General features: G+C 38.7%; 4 protein-coding genes and 2 long non-coding RNA genes across 6 annotated transcripts; 2 read left to right on the top strand and 4 right to left on the bottom strand.

Moving 5' to 3' along the window:
- Window positions 1-1,472: 1,472 nt before the first annotated feature.
- Window positions 1,473-3,659, bottom strand: LOC113576996. Its single transcript, XR_003410879.2, has 3 exons — window positions 3,537-3,659; window positions 2,842-2,919; window positions 1,473-1,644 (listed from the first exon to the last, which is right to left on the bottom strand). It is a non-coding gene; the product is annotated as an uncharacterized LOC113576996 (long non-coding RNA).
- Window positions 3,660-4,142: 483 nt separating this feature from the next.
- LOC118241900 (hemoglobin subunit beta) lies at window positions 4,143-4,943 on the bottom strand. The gene is made up of 3 exons (XM_035529413.1): window positions 4,786-4,943; window positions 4,486-4,708; window positions 4,143-4,371 (listed from the first exon to the last, which is right to left on the bottom strand). Exons 1-3 carry the CDS (start codon window positions 4,875-4,877, stop codon window positions 4,240-4,242), a joined length of 447 nt encoding a protein of 148 aa, XP_035385306.1. The 5' UTR covers window positions 4,878-4,943; the 3' UTR covers window positions 4,143-4,239.
- A 1,046-nt stretch (window positions 4,944-5,989) lies between these two features.
- On the top strand, window positions 5,990-6,999 carry LOC113574417 (hemoglobin subunit alpha). The gene is made up of 3 exons (XM_027005376.2): window positions 5,990-6,141; window positions 6,399-6,606; window positions 6,789-6,999. The coding sequence occupies exons 1-3, from the start codon at window positions 6,047-6,049 to the stop codon at window positions 6,915-6,917; spliced, it is 432 nt and encodes a 143-aa protein (XP_026861177.2). The 5' UTR covers window positions 5,990-6,046; the 3' UTR covers window positions 6,918-6,999.
- Window positions 7,000-9,922: 2,923 nt separating this feature from the next.
- LOC118241906 lies at window positions 9,923-12,109 on the bottom strand. The gene is made up of 3 exons (XR_004776414.1): window positions 11,987-12,109; window positions 11,292-11,369; window positions 9,923-10,094 (listed from the first exon to the last, which is right to left on the bottom strand). It is a non-coding gene; the product is annotated as an uncharacterized LOC118241906 (long non-coding RNA).
- Window positions 12,110-12,592: 483 nt separating this feature from the next.
- On the bottom strand, window positions 12,593-13,393 carry LOC118241902 (hemoglobin subunit beta). Its single transcript, XM_035529415.1, has 3 exons — window positions 13,236-13,393; window positions 12,936-13,158; window positions 12,593-12,821 (listed from the first exon to the last, which is right to left on the bottom strand). Exons 1-3 carry the CDS (start codon window positions 13,325-13,327, stop codon window positions 12,690-12,692), a joined length of 447 nt encoding a protein of 148 aa, XP_035385308.1. The 5' UTR covers window positions 13,328-13,393; the 3' UTR covers window positions 12,593-12,689.
- A 1,046-nt stretch (window positions 13,394-14,439) lies between these two features.
- Window positions 14,440-15,449, top strand: LOC118241904 (hemoglobin subunit alpha). The gene is made up of 3 exons (XM_035529417.1): window positions 14,440-14,591; window positions 14,849-15,056; window positions 15,239-15,449. Exons 1-3 carry the CDS (start codon window positions 14,497-14,499, stop codon window positions 15,365-15,367), a joined length of 432 nt encoding a protein of 143 aa, XP_035385310.1. The 5' UTR covers window positions 14,440-14,496; the 3' UTR covers window positions 15,368-15,449.
- Window positions 15,450-17,768: the final 2,319 nt, after the last annotated feature.

The raw sequence follows: 17,768 nt of genomic DNA on the forward strand, positions 1-17,768 counted from the left end.
TATCCTCTGTATCCTCGTACGCTCCGTGTAGGCTCTATGACCCTGGACTGCCCTAACGACTCTGATTTTGGATTTGCCCATAATAAATCTCTCTCTCCTCCGCATATGCGTCCGTCTTGCTTTTTCTTGAGTGTATTGCAAAATCCATTAATGTAGTAAGGTACCTTTCGGGTCCTTTTAATATGTTTCGTCGTTTTTTATGTTATACATGTGCGCTCACCAGGAAAAATTCTTATAGGCTATGTATGACATCTTAATAATAATGTGAATCTGATTTTGATTTTGGAAATACACAATACATGACAGAATTATTATACTGGACCTATGGCGCTTTGTCGGAATATTCTGATTTAAAAAGTCTTCTGTGATGGGAGATAATGGATGCGTCTGCTTTAAAATTTTGCCCAATATAGGAGTTTTACATCCAAGATGAACTGCACAGCACTTGGGTGAGTGAGTGCTGCACGCTGGGGCGTAATTTTAAAAGAAGATCTTTATCCGATTTCTTCACTTCCGCAACGTTATCACCAAAATGAAAACAAGGTTTTTCCATCGATTTTTAGGACATAACACGACAACAGCTTGGCGTCAGTGACTGGGTGCTTGAACCTCAGTAATCTCAGATGTATCGTCAACAAACACGCAAAAGATACTTTCACCAACTTTTACTTCAGATGTATAAACTCATATGAAACAAATACCATGTCCACGAACAACAAAAAATCGTATAAACATTGAAAAAATCCCGTGTACGAAAAAGAGATAGAAAGTCAATGCGCACGGAGCGAGCCAGCGGACAGGAAGCCCTAATGCTCGAATTAATTTCTTTGTTAGGAAGTTCGAAAATGTGGAATTAATTGTTAAGTAAATTTGCCTGTTTCTTTTGAGGGGAAAAATAACCAAAATCTTCCAAAAAAATAGTCAGATTATGTTTTATACATGAGGAGTTTCAAGAATATATGTTTATCGCTTAAACAACCCCTTTCTGTTACTTCGCCTTTAATACTGAAATATGATAAATGCGGTCTGATATGCATGGCCGCCTGTATTGCGTCTCAGTTAAAAAGCATCAGGCACTAAAACGCTCCTGAGAATCCAAAGGCGGGGCTAAACTTCTGTAGATCGAATAGGCGGAGATATGTAAATGAGAGTATTCTCGACAGTAGAAAACAGTGATTTCAAAATGGGCAGTTTTTGCATCTTAGATGCCATATACACACTGCATAGACTTGGTAAACTAACAATATTTACATAGTATCTCACATTTCTTCAAAAACACACTTTTTTCTTTTTTTCTTTTTTTTTACATTTGCATTTACCTTTATGGCATTTAACAGACACTCAGAGCAACTTACAAAAGTGTTATGTCATAAGAGAATGTATCAGAAAATACAAATAGGTTGGAGTCCAAATACAACTGAACAAAGATAACATTAGATACAGGAGTCAGTGCTGATAAGTGCAATGCCAAACATATAAGCACGGATACACAGTAGTGCAATTCAAGACACTTCAAGACATTAACATGTTTTAATAATTAGCAGAATTAGTGGTCATTTAATACTGTAAAAATAGATGAGTATTTAGTCTGTGTTTGAAGACAGCAAGGGAATCTGCTGTGCAGACAGCCAGTGGTTCCACCATCTGAGAACCAGGACAGAGAAGAGTCTTACTCGAGGCTCAACATACTAGAGGTGTGGATCGAGGTTTGACTATTGTCATCATTTAGAAAGGGGCATGTCCATTCTTGCCATTCTAAGTGAGTATCAGTGTTTTAAATCTCCTGTGTGCAGGTACTGGAAGACAGTGAAGGGAACATCCATCCGTAACTATATGCCCCACGCCGCTCTGGTCTCATGTGGATTTCCTGATCTCATGAGAACTACACCATATAACTTCACCATATAACTTTCTATATTTTATTTTCTTAATTTACATCTACACAAAAATAAATGCATTTTCTTTTAACACAATCTTCTGCTAGCTAAAATATTCATTTTGGAAGAACTTATATAAGTTCTTTAAAATGTGACTAAATTTAAAAACAATTTCACATTCAATTAAAAGGACTTTTCTTCACTATGTCAAAGACCTTGTTTTTTATTATATCATGTCCTTAAACCTATCAGATTTCTTAACAATCTTCCACTCCTAGTGGTCAGCTGGTTCTCCATAGGTTGTTCAACAGAAACAATCTCTATGATTATTTGTCATGTCTCCCCTCAAGCAGGTAATCTGCATTACATAGAATGCAGTTTTAAGAGTAAGCTACCTTGCAGGACCAAATAAGAACACAAAGATGAGAGGTCACAATATCCCACCCGAGGAGCCCTGAATGCAACAACCATTCAGGTAGTTCTCTGTAAGCACATATATATGCTTGCCATGTTAGCCTGCACAGTGACCACTGTAATAAGGATGTGCTGTCTATCTGATAAGGTTTTGGGTTTTTTTCAGGCACAGGAATTTGAATTTAATGCTGTAGAGTCAATGTCAATGAAACAATCATCTTTAGATGTTCTTCTGGATCTATAAAGATGGCCTCTGCTTGATTCAAATGTGCCATGGTTCTGTAGTGAAGCCTGATTACAGTATATGATGTCACCTCAGTGTCGTGCCTGACCAAATCTCTCCTGAGGGTCTACACTTGATGGACAAGTTTTTAAATATCTCTTCTAATCTCTCTTTCTGTCTTGCACAAGCATTTGCACAAATTTGCTAAGTCCAGCATCTGTGGAGCAAAATTGAACATACAAATTCACAGAAATTATGCAGAAACGCAGAAACGATATCAAAGTCTGTGTTGCTGAGATAGTTAAAATTTTCACTGACAACACACACCTCTTATTAGTTGGCTGGGTTGTTGTCAATGTATTACTGCAATTGTGCATGCTTCTCAGATCAATTCAGCAGAAGCACCTATGCAAAATATCAGCTGTATTAGTATCAGTTTTAATAAGTAAATATAGTGCATACATATTGCTGTAGTCACTGTATCATAACAAAGAAGCCAGTACATTCTAGTTCAACCGTTGTATTTATTCAGAAACGCTGCATATCCTCCATATCATTCAAAATTCACTCCTCTCACAATGCCCCTCAACCGTCACACATCGTTTTCTCACGTGATGTTTACTACAACATATAGCTACACTACAAATATAGTAAATAAGTAAATATGGTGCTTAAAGTTCAATTTTGCATGTGTACACGTCATTGACAGAGAAAAATACCAACAAAGGATTCAGATATGAAATCAAATGGAAGGGGCAAAAAGTTGAGGAGAAGATCCAGATATATTCAGCATGTGGGGGGAGAGGGGCTGTCCACATCTGGCATTAACATACGTTTTGAGTGTTCCAGTCACAAAGGTATAACCGTTACACTTGACATTTTGAATGCATGGCGAATGATTACTTGTGATCGCATTTCTAACATAATTTTCGTTTAAGGAAGTGCCGGGCACATTTAGCTATCGTGTCCCGCGAATCGCTTGCACTGAGTTATACTTTTATCCGTTAGCCTAGCTTGCTTACCTACATGCAGAGTGATCCCCAAACATGCGCGCAATTATGTATTTTCCGGCTAGTGCGCGGATGATATGGGCGGCTGTCGAAATGCATCATCGATCACAATACAGACGTAATGTGGCCTGATGCGTCCTAGACCACTTCCAAAAGTGTTTTGAGTGACTGAATTACATTGCGCGTCCGATGTGTTAGTAGCGACGTAGGCTCCGTTAAAGCCAGGTGTGAACAGAGATAACGAGCGCGAGCTCATTTTGGTTCACTTTCTGAAATTCTTAGTTATTTTTTCAAATTGTTCTTCACATTATGAAATAGCAATTATACTGTATGTTTCAGATATTCTGTGCTTATTCCGTTTTAAACCCGGTCACCTCCAACCAAATTGAAATGCGCAGCTTTTTACGCCAATTAAATCGGTTCAATTCATAGTTTTAAATGTAATGCTTTTTATTAAATGAAAATGCAATACACCCAGCATATAGAGCAAAAACGAACAAATGATTTAGACTGCTGTGTGGAGTACAGTTGAAATAAATAGATCTCATGTCTTGCATATAATTGTAGTCATTTAAAAGTAGTTGGCCATTTCGGCGAAATAAACAGCAAACCCAGTAATGTGTTTAAATCGTTTATTCGTTAGCAAGAGTTATCATTTGGTCAACAGCTTGGTGCACGAAGGTGTTCTTACATGGAGCCGTTTTCCTTAATTAGCCTAATGATACTGTTTGCCGAGAGCAGACACAACTTCAGCCAAGAACTTGGCCAAAGCGTGCTGCGTTTCAGCGTTGAAGCCGGAGGGTCCCAGCTTCATGGCCACACATACGGTGAAGCACTCGGCAAGAAGCTGCCAGGGGAAGAAGACGGTCATTAGAACACAGGTGAGAATGAGCAATCATCGTTGATATCCAGTCCTGAAGTAAATGTAGTTTGTTTAAAAAGCCAAACCACTGAAACCTACCCTGAAGTTGTCGGGATCCACGTGGAGTTTTTCAGAGTGGATAGTGCTCAGCGCAGCGTAGGTACCCTTGATGTTGTTCAGGTTCTTCACGCCTTTGTCCAGAGCACCCACGACGACTTTACCGTGCGCCGCCACTTTGGGGTTCCCCATAATGGCCGCGGCGCTGGATATGTTACCAAAGGAAGCGAAGTATCTCTGTGTCCATGGGTATACAATCAGAAGCCTGAAACGAGAGAATCGATTATTCTAAAAGAAGAATTAGGAGTCACAAGAAAATGTTACAAGTGTGTAAACAGTTACCTGGCCAAAGCCTGAGGTCCGATTTCATCTGGACTCAGATGTCCCCACAGGTTAACGATAGCACCACGCTGGGCTTCTGTCAACTCAACCATAGCGACGTTTCAGGAGCTTTTTTTAAGTTGCCTTCTTGAAGACGTTCAGTAGGAATCTCCTGCCCAACACAGAAAATGGGTGCAATTTATTTACTTTTAATGTCTCCTCCCTTCGGAGAGAGCGCCGTTTGATTGGTTAATTTCTCGCTAGACGTCAAGCTTACGTGACTGGACAGCTCAGATGGGATTCTGGCCAACATTCGCATGTTTTTAGTAGTAATCTTGACAATTTTTAAACACGATTAAGATTTCAATCTTTATAAATTATATTGAGCAGAACTGCCACACCTGTATGCAGGATACTTTGTGTCCCACAGAACTTTCAAAGTTCTGAATGTGGAAATCGATATTTTTTGACATTTTCCTTCACTGGTTTCTTTAATGTTTGATATTGATATAATTGTATCTCACAAATACAATGAGTGATCACTTTTTAGGTACCCATTCACGAGATGTTCCGATAAATTATCATCAATGCAGAAGCTGACTGATATGGTTGGGCCTTCTTTCCAGTGTTCTCTTGTCATTTGCTTGCTTTTAAAAAAGGGCAAATGATGTGTGCACATTTGTGTATGTATGTATCTAAACGAGTGTTTTTATTATATTTATTTATTGGTTTGTTTATATTATATTTATATCTATATTATATACAAACAAATACTGCTGTATTTACGTTGTGTAAATTAAAAACATCCACATAAAACTGGTAATTGCACAAGTTTTGGTGTCAGCAGCTGAATTACAGCTTACAGTTGATAAAGACTGAAATGTACTTTTTGAATTGATTTAAAACATTTTAAAAGTTCTGTTTTGGCTTATACTGAGGTTGGAAAAATAGGTTCTACAGCGTGCGGAGTTACAGCATGCTTTGCAAAAAAAAAAAGTAGATGTATTTGCTTATTTCATGGAAATATAACTGATACAGAATCTATCAATTAGAGGAAAATATTCTTATTCGTTATCTAAATGTTGCCAGACTAGACACTGGCACGGTTTTGATTAGGCTGGGTGGAGACCAGCAGTAACGTGCGTCAGAGGTGTGGTTTGGATAGGATGATTGGGTGTGTCCGATTCTAGTTGTATATAAAATGGGACAGAGTCTTCGTCTTATCACGAGCTTTCCTAAATAGATCCAGAGTGTCAGTTGAGAAGAAGACGACGAAATAAAGATGAGTCTCACTGCTAAGGACAAGTCTATCGTCAAGGCCTTCTGGGGCAAAGCGTCCTCCAAGGCCGATGACATCGGGGCTGAAGCTTTTGGCAGGTAACTTGTACTCTGCGCATTCACGTCGACACGGAAAACTAAAAATATAAAGTCTAAGTTTAAAACACACTGCACGACTACCAGTTAGGGTGGTATGTTCGGTTTATTTGAGATTATTTCGAAAATTAAACGCTTTTTATTTTTGCCAATTCGTGTGCGCTGGTTATATAATTGATTTGAATGTATTTTCTAGAAGTATATCTGTAGGCCGTCGTTTGTATGATGTAACTATTTCTAATCTGTGCTGTTTCCATCAGAATGCTCACCGTATACCCCCAGACAAAGACTTACTTCGCCAGTTGGTCCGACCTGAGCCCCGGATCCGCTGCTGTGAAGAAGCACGGAAGAACTATCATGGGCGGAATCGCTGAGGCGGTTGGCCACATTGATGACCTTACTGGCGGTTTGGCCTCGCTCAGTGAACTGCACGCTTTCAAGCTGCGGGTGGACCCTGCTAACTTCAAGGTACTCTAAAACACACGCTACTGTGAAATGTATTTTTCGCGTATTATAATTAATAATAGAGGTAATATTCGTAAACTTTAAGGCGACAATATCCATCCTTAAATATACTTAAAGGCTTTATAGTGCAGATTATAAAAAGTCACCGCTGTAGTTTAAAACATCTGCTTTCGTTTTCATTTCAGATTCTTGCGCACAACCTCATAGTGGTCTTGGCCTTGTTCTTCCCTGCGGATTTCACTCCTGAGGTTCACATGGCTGTTGACAAGTTCTTCCAGAACGTGGCCTGGGCTCTGTCCGAGAAGTACCGCTAAACCGCCCATAGGAGCGGAGTATCCAATGATGCAGTTCTATGCTGACATAAATATGTCTGAATAAAGTCCCATTAATACAGCACAAATGTTTCTTTTGGTTTATTTAAACAAATGAATGAATGAAAAATATCATCTTAAAGGGAAAAAGTTTGTGGGATACTTAACGTCTTTGATTTCACGGGGTTAAATCTATTCCAACATTGGTATTGACCACTAAATTTCTGAATGTAGCAGAATGTACCATTTTTAAGTAAGTACTAGGTTTAGTCACACTTTTTCCATGAGTACTTATTTAATCTCTAATCTTTATATGAGCGCAAACATATGGTATGCAAATAAAAATTCATTATAATGCCCTGAAAAGGGAAAGAGATTATACTGAATATAATAAATGAGATCAGGTTTCAGATAACAATTGAATACCTGACATTATTTGCCGACTTCTGGAAGCAACGAAAAGGTATGCTCAGGGCACCAATAGGTCACTGACACATAACGCATCGATTTCTCCTCTGCAGTTCAACGCCAAACTGTTAATTATTTTAATGTACTTCCTGTAAGAGTTCGACGTATTGGGTATTTTTGTTCGTCCACGGTCTTTCCTGAAGTATTGAAGCAAGGTGTCCTGAAGTATTGTCTTTGTGGTTACACAGACGCAAGATTAACTGTCAAATGGAGCTGACATAAAGTAAAACAGAAATGCGTTTGTAAAATCTTTAAACTTGCTGGATGAGGACTCCGTTTGTGTCATAAAGGTGCTTTGAAAATGGTCCTATCAACGCCAGAAAACGTCTAACTGTGCAAATGCGGAACGAGACTTCGCAATGATCGACAGTCACCGTTAGATTTAAACAGAAAAAAACATTAAGGAATGCTTGACAGGTGACGCTAATAAATGGGACTAGGGACGGACACGGGGATTATAGGGGGTGCGGACTAGAAGCCACAGACGTGACATTAATCAATGCATTTTTGCTGCAGATAAATATAATAAAATAATTTCACGGTGATTCTGGCACTGTGTAAATTCTGAGGTTTCAAATCATTTTAACAAGATACCAAACTAGGTGACGTACAGAGCGGTAGACGTATATGATTCCGAAATTACCAAGAATTCTGTATAGCTGCAATATTATAATAATAATTATAATATTATTATTTTATAATATTTGTAAATAATATTTTATTACTGATACTTCCTCAGATCCACACATATTCAAATACTTCACTTCACATCGGCTCTTTTATAAGCCTATTGTCACGAATAGTCCTTCCCAGCTTCCGTCTTCCATGTTCTCTCTGTCTTGCGTATTTTTAGTTCCATGGCATAGATTCGTTTTCTTCGCCCATCGTTTGATTGCTCACGCCTGTCCCTCGTTTCTACCTTGTTAAGTTCATGTATTTAAACCCTGTCGTGGGTCCTGTGTCTTGTCTGTTCATTGTTTATTTGAATGCTTGCGTTTATATGTTTGGTAGAAGTCTGAAAGCCCGTTTTTGTTTCAAAGCCTTCGTTTGTTATCCTAGCCTCTGTTATATCCTCTGTATCCTCGTACGCTCCGTGTAGGCTCTATGACCCTGGACTGCCCTAACGACTCTGATTTTGGATTTGCCCATAATAAATCTCTCTCTCCTCCGCATATGCGTCCGTCTTGCTTTTTCTTGAGTGTATTGCAAAATCCATTAATGTAGTAAGGTACCTTTCGGGTCCTTTTAATATGTTTCGTCGTTTTTTATGTTATACATGTGCGCTCACCAGGAAAAATTCTTATAGGCTATGTATGACATCTTAATAATAATGTGAATCTGATTTTGATTTTGGAAATACACAATACATGACAGAATTATTATACTGGACCTATGGCGCTTTGTCGGAATATTCTGATTTAAAAAGTCTTCTGTGATGGGAGATAATGGATGCGTCTGCTTTAAAATTTTGCCCAATATAGGAGTTTTACATCCAAGATGAACTGCACAGCACTTGGGTGAGTGAGTGCTGCACGCTGGGGCGTAATTTTAAAAGAAGATCTTTATCCGATTTCTTCACTTCCGCAACGTTATCACCAAAATGAAAACAAGGTTTTTCCATCGATTTTTAGGACATAACACGACAACAGCTTGGCGTCAGTGACTGGGTGCTTGAACCTCAGTAATCTCAGATGTATCGTCAACAAACACGCAAAAGATACTTTCACCAACTTTTACTTCAGATGTATAAACTCATATGAAACAAATACCATGTCCACGAACAACAAAAAATCGTATAAACATTGAAAAAATCCCGTGTACGAAAAAGAGATAGAAAGTCAATGCGCACGGAGCGAGCCAGCGGACAGGAAGCCCTAATGCTCGAATTAATTTCTTTGTTAGGAAGTTCGAAAATGTGGAATTAATTGTTAAGTAAATTTGCCTGTTTCTTTTGAGGGGAAAAATAACCAAAATCTTCCAAAAAAATAGTCAGATTATGTTTTATACATGAGGAGTTTCAAGAATATATGTTTATCGCTTAAACAACCCCTTTCTGTTACTTCGCCTTTAATACTGAAATATGATAAATGCGGTCTGATATGCATGGCCGCCTGTATTGCGTCTCAGTTAAAAAGCATCAGGCACTAAAACGCTCCTGAGAATCCAAAGGCGGGGCTAAACTTCTGTAGATCGAATAGGCGGAGATATGTAAATGAGAGTATTCTCGACAGTAGAAAACAGTGATTTCAAAATGGGCAGTTTTTGCATCTTAGATGCCATATACACACTGCATAGACTTGGTAAACTAACAATATTTACATAGTATCTCACATTTCTTCAAAAACACACTTTTTTCTTTTTTTCTTTTTTTTTACATTTGCATTTACCTTTATGGCATTTAACAGACACTCAGAGCAACTTACAAAAGTGTTATGTCATAAGAGAATGTATCAGAAAATACAAATAGGTTGGAGTCCAAATACAACTGAACAAAGATAACATTAGATACAGGAGTCAGTGCTGATAAGTGCAATGCCAAACATATAAGCACGGATACACAGTAGTGCAATTCAAGACACTTCAAGACATTAACATGTTTTAATAATTAGCAGAATTAGTGGTCATTTAATACTGTAAAAATAGATGAGTATTTAGTCTGTGTTTGAAGACAGCAAGGGAATCTGCTGTGCAGACAGCCAGTGGTTCCACCATCTGAGAACCAGGACAGAGAAGAGTCTTACTCGAGGCTCAACATACTAGAGGTGTGGATCGAGGTTTGACTATTGTCATCATTTAGAAAGGGGCATGTCCATTCTTGCCATTCTAAGTGAGTATCAGTGTTTTAAATCTCCTGTGTGCAGGTACTGGAAGACAGTGAAGGGAACATCCATCCGTAACTATATGCCCCACGCCGCTCTGGTCTCATGTGGATTTCCTGATCTCATGAGAACTACACCATATAACTTCACCATATAACTTTCTATATTTTATTTTCTTAATTTACATCTACACAAAAATAAATGCATTTTCTTTTAACACAATCTTCTGCTAGCTAAAATATTCATTTTGGAAGAACTTATATAAGTTCTTTAAAATGTGACTAAATTTAAAAACAATTTCACATTCAATTAAAAGGACTTTTCTTCACTATGTCAAAGACCTTGTTTTTTATTATATCATGTCCTTAAACCTATCAGATTTCTTAACAATCTTCCACTCCTAGTGGTCAGCTGGTTCTCCATAGGTTGTTCAACAGAAACAATCTCTATGATTATTTGTCATGTCTCCCCTCAAGCAGGTAATCTGCATTACATAGAATGCAGTTTTAAGAGTAAGCTACCTTGCAGGACCAAATAAGAACACAAAGATGAGAGGTCACAATATCCCACCCGAGGAGCCCTGAATGCAACAACCATTCAGGTAGTTCTCTGTAAGCACATATATATGCTTGCCATGTTAGCCTGCACAGTGACCACTGTAATAAGGATGTGCTGTCTATCTGATAAGGTTTTGGGTTTTTTTCAGGCACAGGAATTTGAATTTAATGCTGTAGAGTCAATGTCAATGAAACAATCATCTTTAGATGTTCTTCTGGATCTATAAAGATGGCCTCTGCTTGATTCAAATGTGCCATGGTTCTGTAGTGAAGCCTGATTACAGTATATGATGTCACCTCAGTGTCGTGCCTGACCAAATCTCTCCTGAGGGTCTACACTTGATGGACAAGTTTTTAAATATCTCTTCTAATCTCTCTTTCTGTCTTGCACAAGCATTTGCACAAATTTGCTAAGTCCAGCATCTGTGGAGCAAAATTGAACATACAAATTCACAGAAATTATGCAGAAACGCAGAAACGATATCAAAGTCTGTGTTGCTGAGATAGTTAAAATTTTCACTGACAACACACACCTCTTATTAGTTGGCTGGGTTGTTGTCAATGTATTACTGCAATTGTGCATGCTTCTCAGATCAATTCAGCAGAAGCACCTATGCAAAATATCAGCTGTATTAGTATCAGTTTTAATAAGTAAATATAGTGCATACATATTGCTGTAGTCACTGTATCATAACAAAGAAGCCAGTACATTCTAGTTCAACCGTTGTATTTATTCAGAAACGCTGCATATCCTCCATATCATTCAAAATTCACTCCTCTCACAATGCCCCTCAACCGTCACACATCGTTTTCTCACGTGATGTTTACTACAACATATAGCTACACTACAAATATAGTAAATAAGTAAATATGGTGCTTAAAGTTCAATTTTGCATGTGTACACGTCATTGACAGAGAAAAATACCAACAAAGGATTCAGATATGAAATCAAATGGAAGGGGCAAAAAGTTGAGGAGAAGATCCAGATATATTCAGCATGTGGGGGGAGAGGGGCTGTCCACATCTGGCATTAACATACGTTTTGAGTGTTCCAGTCACAAAGGTATAACCGTTACACTTGACATTTTGAATGCATGGCGAATGATTACTTGTGATCGCATTTCTAACATAATTTTCGTTTAAGGAAGTGCCGGGCACATTTAGCTATCGTGTCCCGCGAATCGCTTGCACTGAGTTATACTTTTATCCGTTAGCCTAGCTTGCTTACCTACATGCAGAGTGATCCCCAAACATGCGCGCAATTATGTATTTTCCGGCTAGTGCGCGGATGATATGGGCGGCTGTCGAAATGCATCATCGATCACAATACAGACGTAATGTGGCCTGATGCGTCCTAGACCACTTCCAAAAGTGTTTTGAGTGACTGAATTACATTGCGCGTCCGATGTGTTAGTAGCGACGTAGGCTCCGTTAAAGCCAGGTGTGAACAGAGATAACGAGCGCGAGCTCATTTTGGTTCACTTTCTGAAATTCTTAGTTATTTTTTCAAATTGTTCTTCACATTATGAAATAGCAATTATACTGTATGTTTCAGATATTCTGTGCTTATTCCGTTTTAAACCCGGTCACCTCCAACCAAATTGAAATGCGCAGCTTTTTACGCCAATTAAATCGGTTCAATTCATAGTTTTAAATGTAATGCTTTTTATTAAATGAAAATGCAATACACCCAGCATATAGAGCAAAAACGAACAAATGATTTAGACTGCTGTGTGGAGTACAGTTGAAATAAATAGATCTCATGTCTTGCATATAATTGTAGTCATTTAAAAGTAGTTGGCCATTTCGGCGAAATAAACAGCAAACCCAGTAATGTGTTTAAATCGTTTATTCGTTAGCAAGAGTTATCATTTGGTCAACAGCTTGGTGCACGAAGGTGTTCTTACATGGAGCCGTTTTCCTTAATTAGCCTAATGATACTGTTTGCCGAGAGCAGACACAACTTCAGCCAAGAACTTGGCCAAAGCGTGCTGCGTTTCAGCGTTGAAGCCGGAGGGTCCCAGCTTCATGGCCACACATACGGTGAAGCACTCGGCAAGAAGCTGCCAGGGGAAGAAGACGGTCATTAGAACACAGGTGAGAATGAGCAATCATCGTTGATATCCAGTCCTGAAGTAAATGTAGTTTGTTTAAAAAGCCAAACCACTGAAACCTACCCTGAAGTTGTCGGGATCCACGTGGAGTTTTTCAGAGTGGATAGTGCTCAGCGCAGCGTAGGTACCCTTGATGTTGTTCAGGTTCTTCACGCCTTTGTCCAGAGCACCCACGACGACTTTACCGTGCGCCGCCACTTTGGGGTTCCCCATAATGGCCGCGGCGCTGGATATGTTACCAAAGGAAGCGAAGTATCTCTGTGTCCATGGGTATACAATCAGAAGCCTGAAACGAGAGAATCGATTATTCTAAAAGAAGAATTAGGAGTCACAAGAAAATGTTACAAGTGTGTAAACAGTTACCTGGCCAAAGCCTGAGGTCCGATTTCATCTGGACTCAGATGTCCCCACAGGTTAACGATAGCACCACGCTGGGCTTCTGTCAACTCAACCATAGCGACGTTTCAGGAGCTTTTTTTAAGTTGCCTTCTTGAAGACGTTCAGTAGGAATCTCCTGCCCAACACAGAAAATGGGTGCAATTTATTTACTTTTAATGTCTCCTCCCTTCGGAGAGAGCGCCGTTTGATTGGTTAATTTCTCGCTAGACGTCAAGCTTACGTGACTGGACAGCTCAGATGGGATTCTGGCCAACATTCGCATGTTTTTAGTAGTAATCTTGACAATTTTTAAACACGATTAAGATTTCAATCTTTATAAATTATATTGAGCAGAACTGCCACACCTGTATGCAGGATACTTTGTGTCCCACAGAACTTTCAAAGTTCTGAATGTGGAAATCGATATTTTTTGACATTTTCCTTCACTGGTTTCTTTAATGTTTGATATTGATATAATTGTATCTCACAAATACAATGAGTGATCACTTTTTAGGTACCCATTCACGAGATGTTCCGATAAATTATCATCAATGCAGAAGCTGACTGATATGGTTGGGCCTTCTTTCCAGTGTTCTCTTGTCATTTGCTTGCTTTTAAAAAAGGGCAAATGATGTGTGCACATTTGTGTATGTATGTATCTAAACGAGTGTTTTTATTATATTTATTTATTGGTTTGTTTATATTATATTTATATCTATATTATATACAAACAAATACTGCTGTATTTACGTTGTGTAAATTAAAAACATCCACATAAAACTGGTAATTGCACAAGTTTTGGTGTCAGCAGCTGAATTACAGCTTACAGTTGATAAAGACTGAAATGTACTTTTTGAATTGATTTAAAACATTTTAAAAGTTCTGTTTTGGCTTATACTGAGGTTGGAAAAATAGGTTCTACAGCGTGCGGAGTTACAGCATGCTTTGCAAAAAAAAAAAGTAGATGTATTTGCTTATTTCATGGAAATATAACTGATACAGAATCTATCAATTAGAGGAAAATATTCTTATTCGTTATCTAAATGTTGCCAGACTAGACACTGGCACGGTTTTGATTAGGCTGGGTGGAGACCAGCAGTAACGTGCGTCAGAGGTGTGGTTTGGATAGGATGATTGGGTGTGTCCGATTCTAGTTGTATATAAAATGGGACAGAGTCTTCGTCTTATCACGAGCTTTCCTAAATAGATCCAGAGTGTCAGTTGAGAAGAAGACGACGAAATAAAGATGAGTCTCACTGCTAAGGACAAGTCTATCGTCAAGGCCTTCTGGGGCAAAGCGTCCTCCAAGGCCGATGACATCGGGGCTGAAGCTTTTGGCAGGTAACTTGTACTCTGCGCATTCACGTCGACACGGAAAACTAAAAATATAAAGTCTAAGTTTAAAACACACTGCACGACTACCAGTTAGGGTGGTATGTTCGGTTTATTTGAGATTATTTCGAAAATTAAACGCTTTTTATTTTTGCCAATTCGTGTGCGCTGGTTATATAATTGATTTGAATGTATTTTCTAGAAGTATATCTGTAGGCCGTCGTTTGTATGATGTAACTATTTCTAATCTGTGCTGTTTCCATCAGAATGCTCACCGTATACCCCCAGACAAAGACTTACTTCGCCAGTTGGTCCGACCTGAGCCCCGGATCCGCTGCTGTGAAGAAGCACGGAAGAACTATCATGGGCGGAATCGCTGAGGCGGTTGGCCACATTGATGACCTTACTGGCGGTTTGGCCTCGCTCAGTGAACTGCACGCTTTCAAGCTGCGGGTGGACCCTGCTAACTTCAAGGTACTCTAAAACACACGCTACTGTGAAATGTATTTTTCGCGTATTATAATTAATAATAGAGGTAATATTCGTAAACTTTAAGGCGACAATATCCATCCTTAAATATACTTAAAGGCTTTATAGTGCAGATTATAAAAAGTCACCGCTGTAGTTTAAAACATCTGCTTTCGTTTTCATTTCAGATTCTTGCGCACAACCTCATAGTGGTCTTGGCCTTGTTCTTCCCTGCGGATTTCACTCCTGAGGTTCACATGGCTGTTGACAAGTTCTTCCAGAACGTGGCCTGGGCTCTGTCCGAGAAGTACCGCTAAACCGCCCATAGGAGCGGAGTATCCAATGATGCAGTTCTATGCTGACATAAATATGTCTGAATAAAGTCCCATTAATACAGCACAAATGTTTCTTTTGGTTTATTTAAACAAATGAATGAATGAAAAATATCATCTTAAAGGGAAAAAGTTTGTGGGATACTTAACGTCTTTGATTTCACGGGGTTAAATCTATTCCAACATTGGTATTGACCACTAAATTTCTGAATGTAGCAGAATGTACCATTTTTAAGTAAGTACTAGGTTTAGTCACACTTTTTCCATGAGTACTTATTTAATCTCTAATCTTTATATGAGCGCAAACATATGGTATGCAAATAAAAATTCATTATAATGCCCTGAAAAGGGAAAGAGATTATACTGAATATAATAAATGAGATCAGGTTTCAGATAACAATTGAATACCTGACATTATTTGCCGACTTCTGGAAGCAACGAAAAGGTATGCTCAGGGCACCAATAGGTCACTGACACATAACGCATCGATTTCTCCTCTGCAGTTCAACGCCAAACTGTTAATTATTTTAATGTACTTCCTGTAAGAGTTCGACGTATTGGGTATTTTTGTTCGTCCACGGTCTTTCCTGAAGTATTGAAGCAAGGTGTCCTGAAGTATTGTCTTTGTGGTTACACAGACGCAAGATTAACTGTCAAATGGAGCTGACATAAAGTAAAACAGAAATGCGTTTGTAAAATCTTTAAACTTGCTGGATGAGGACTCCGTTTGTGTCATAAAGGTGCTTTGAAAATGGTCCTATCAACGCCAGAAAACGTCTAACTGTGCAAATGCGGAACGAGACTTCGCAATGATCGACAGTCACCGTTAGATTTAAACAGAAAAAAACATTAAGGAATGCTTGACAGGTGACGCTAATAAATGGGACTAGGGACGGACACGGGGATTATAGGGGGTGCGGACTAGAAGCCACAGACGTGACATTAATCAATGCATTTTTGCTGCAGATAAATATAATAAAATAATTTCACGGTGATTCTGGCACTGTGTAAATTCTGAGGTTTCAAATCATTTTAACAAGATACCAAACTAGGTGACGTACAGAGCGGTAGACGTATATGATTCCGAAATTACCAAGAATTCTGTATAGCTGCAATATTATAATAATAATTATAATATTATTATTTTATAATATTTGTAAATAATATTTTATTACTGATACTTCCTCAGATCCACACATATTCAAATACTTCACTTCACATCGGCTCTTTTATAAGCCTATTGTCACGAATAGTCCTTCCCAGCTTCCGTCTTCCATGTTCTCTCTGTCTTGCGTATTTTTAGTTCCATGGCATAGATTCGTTTTCTTCGCCCATCGTTTGATTGCTCACGCCTGTCCCTCGTTTCTACCTTGTTAAGTTCATGTATTTAAACCCTGTCGTGGGTCCTGTGTCTTGTCTGTTCATTGTTTATTTGAATGCTTGCGTTTATATGTTTGGTAGAAGTCTGAAAGCCCGTTTTTGTTTCAAAGCCTTCGTTTGTTATCCTAGCCTCTGTTATATCCTCTGTATCCTCGTACGCTCCGTGTAGGCTCTATGACCCTGGACTGCCCTAACGACTCTGATTTTGGATTTGCCCATAATAAATCTCTCTCTCCTCCGCATATGCGTCCGTCTTGCTTTTTCTTGAGTGTATTGCAAAATCCATTAATGTAGTAAGGTACCTTTCGGGTCCTTTTAATATGTTTCGTCGTTTTTTATGTTATACATGTGCGCTCACCAGGAAAAATTCTTATAGGCTATGTATGACATCTTAATAATAATGTGAATCTGATTTTGATTTTGGAAATACACAATACATGACAGAATTATTATACTGGACCTATGGCGCTTTGTCGGAATATTCTGATTTAAAAAGTCTTCTGTGATGGGAGATAATGGATGCGTCTGCTTTAAAATTTTGCCCAATATAGGAGTTTTACATCCAAGATGAACTGCACAGCACTTGGGTGAGTGAGTGCTGCACGCTGGGGCGTAATTTTAAAAGAAGATCTTTATCCGATTTCTTCACTTCCGCAACGTTATCACCAAAATGAAAACAAGGTTTTTCCATCGATTTTTAGGACATAACACGACAACAGCTTGGCGTCAGTGACTGGGTGCTTGAACCTCAGTAATCTCAGATGTATCGTCAACAAACACGCAAAAGATACTTTCACCAACTTTTACTTCAGATGTATAAACTCATATGAAACAAATACCATGTCCACGAACAACAAAAAATCGTATAAACATTGAAAAAATCCCGTGTACGAAAAAGAGATAGAAAGTCAATGCGCACGGAGCGAGCCAGCGGACAGGAAGCCCTAATGCTCGAATTAATTTCTTTGTTAGGAAGTTCGAAAATGTGGAATTAATTGTTAAGTAA

Source organism: Electrophorus electricus, chromosome 8, assembly GCF_013358815.1.
Source record: "Electrophorus electricus isolate fEleEle1 chromosome 8, fEleEle1.pri, whole genome shotgun sequence".
Classification (NCBI taxonomy): domain Eukaryota; kingdom Metazoa; phylum Chordata; class Actinopteri; order Gymnotiformes; family Gymnotidae; genus Electrophorus; species Electrophorus electricus.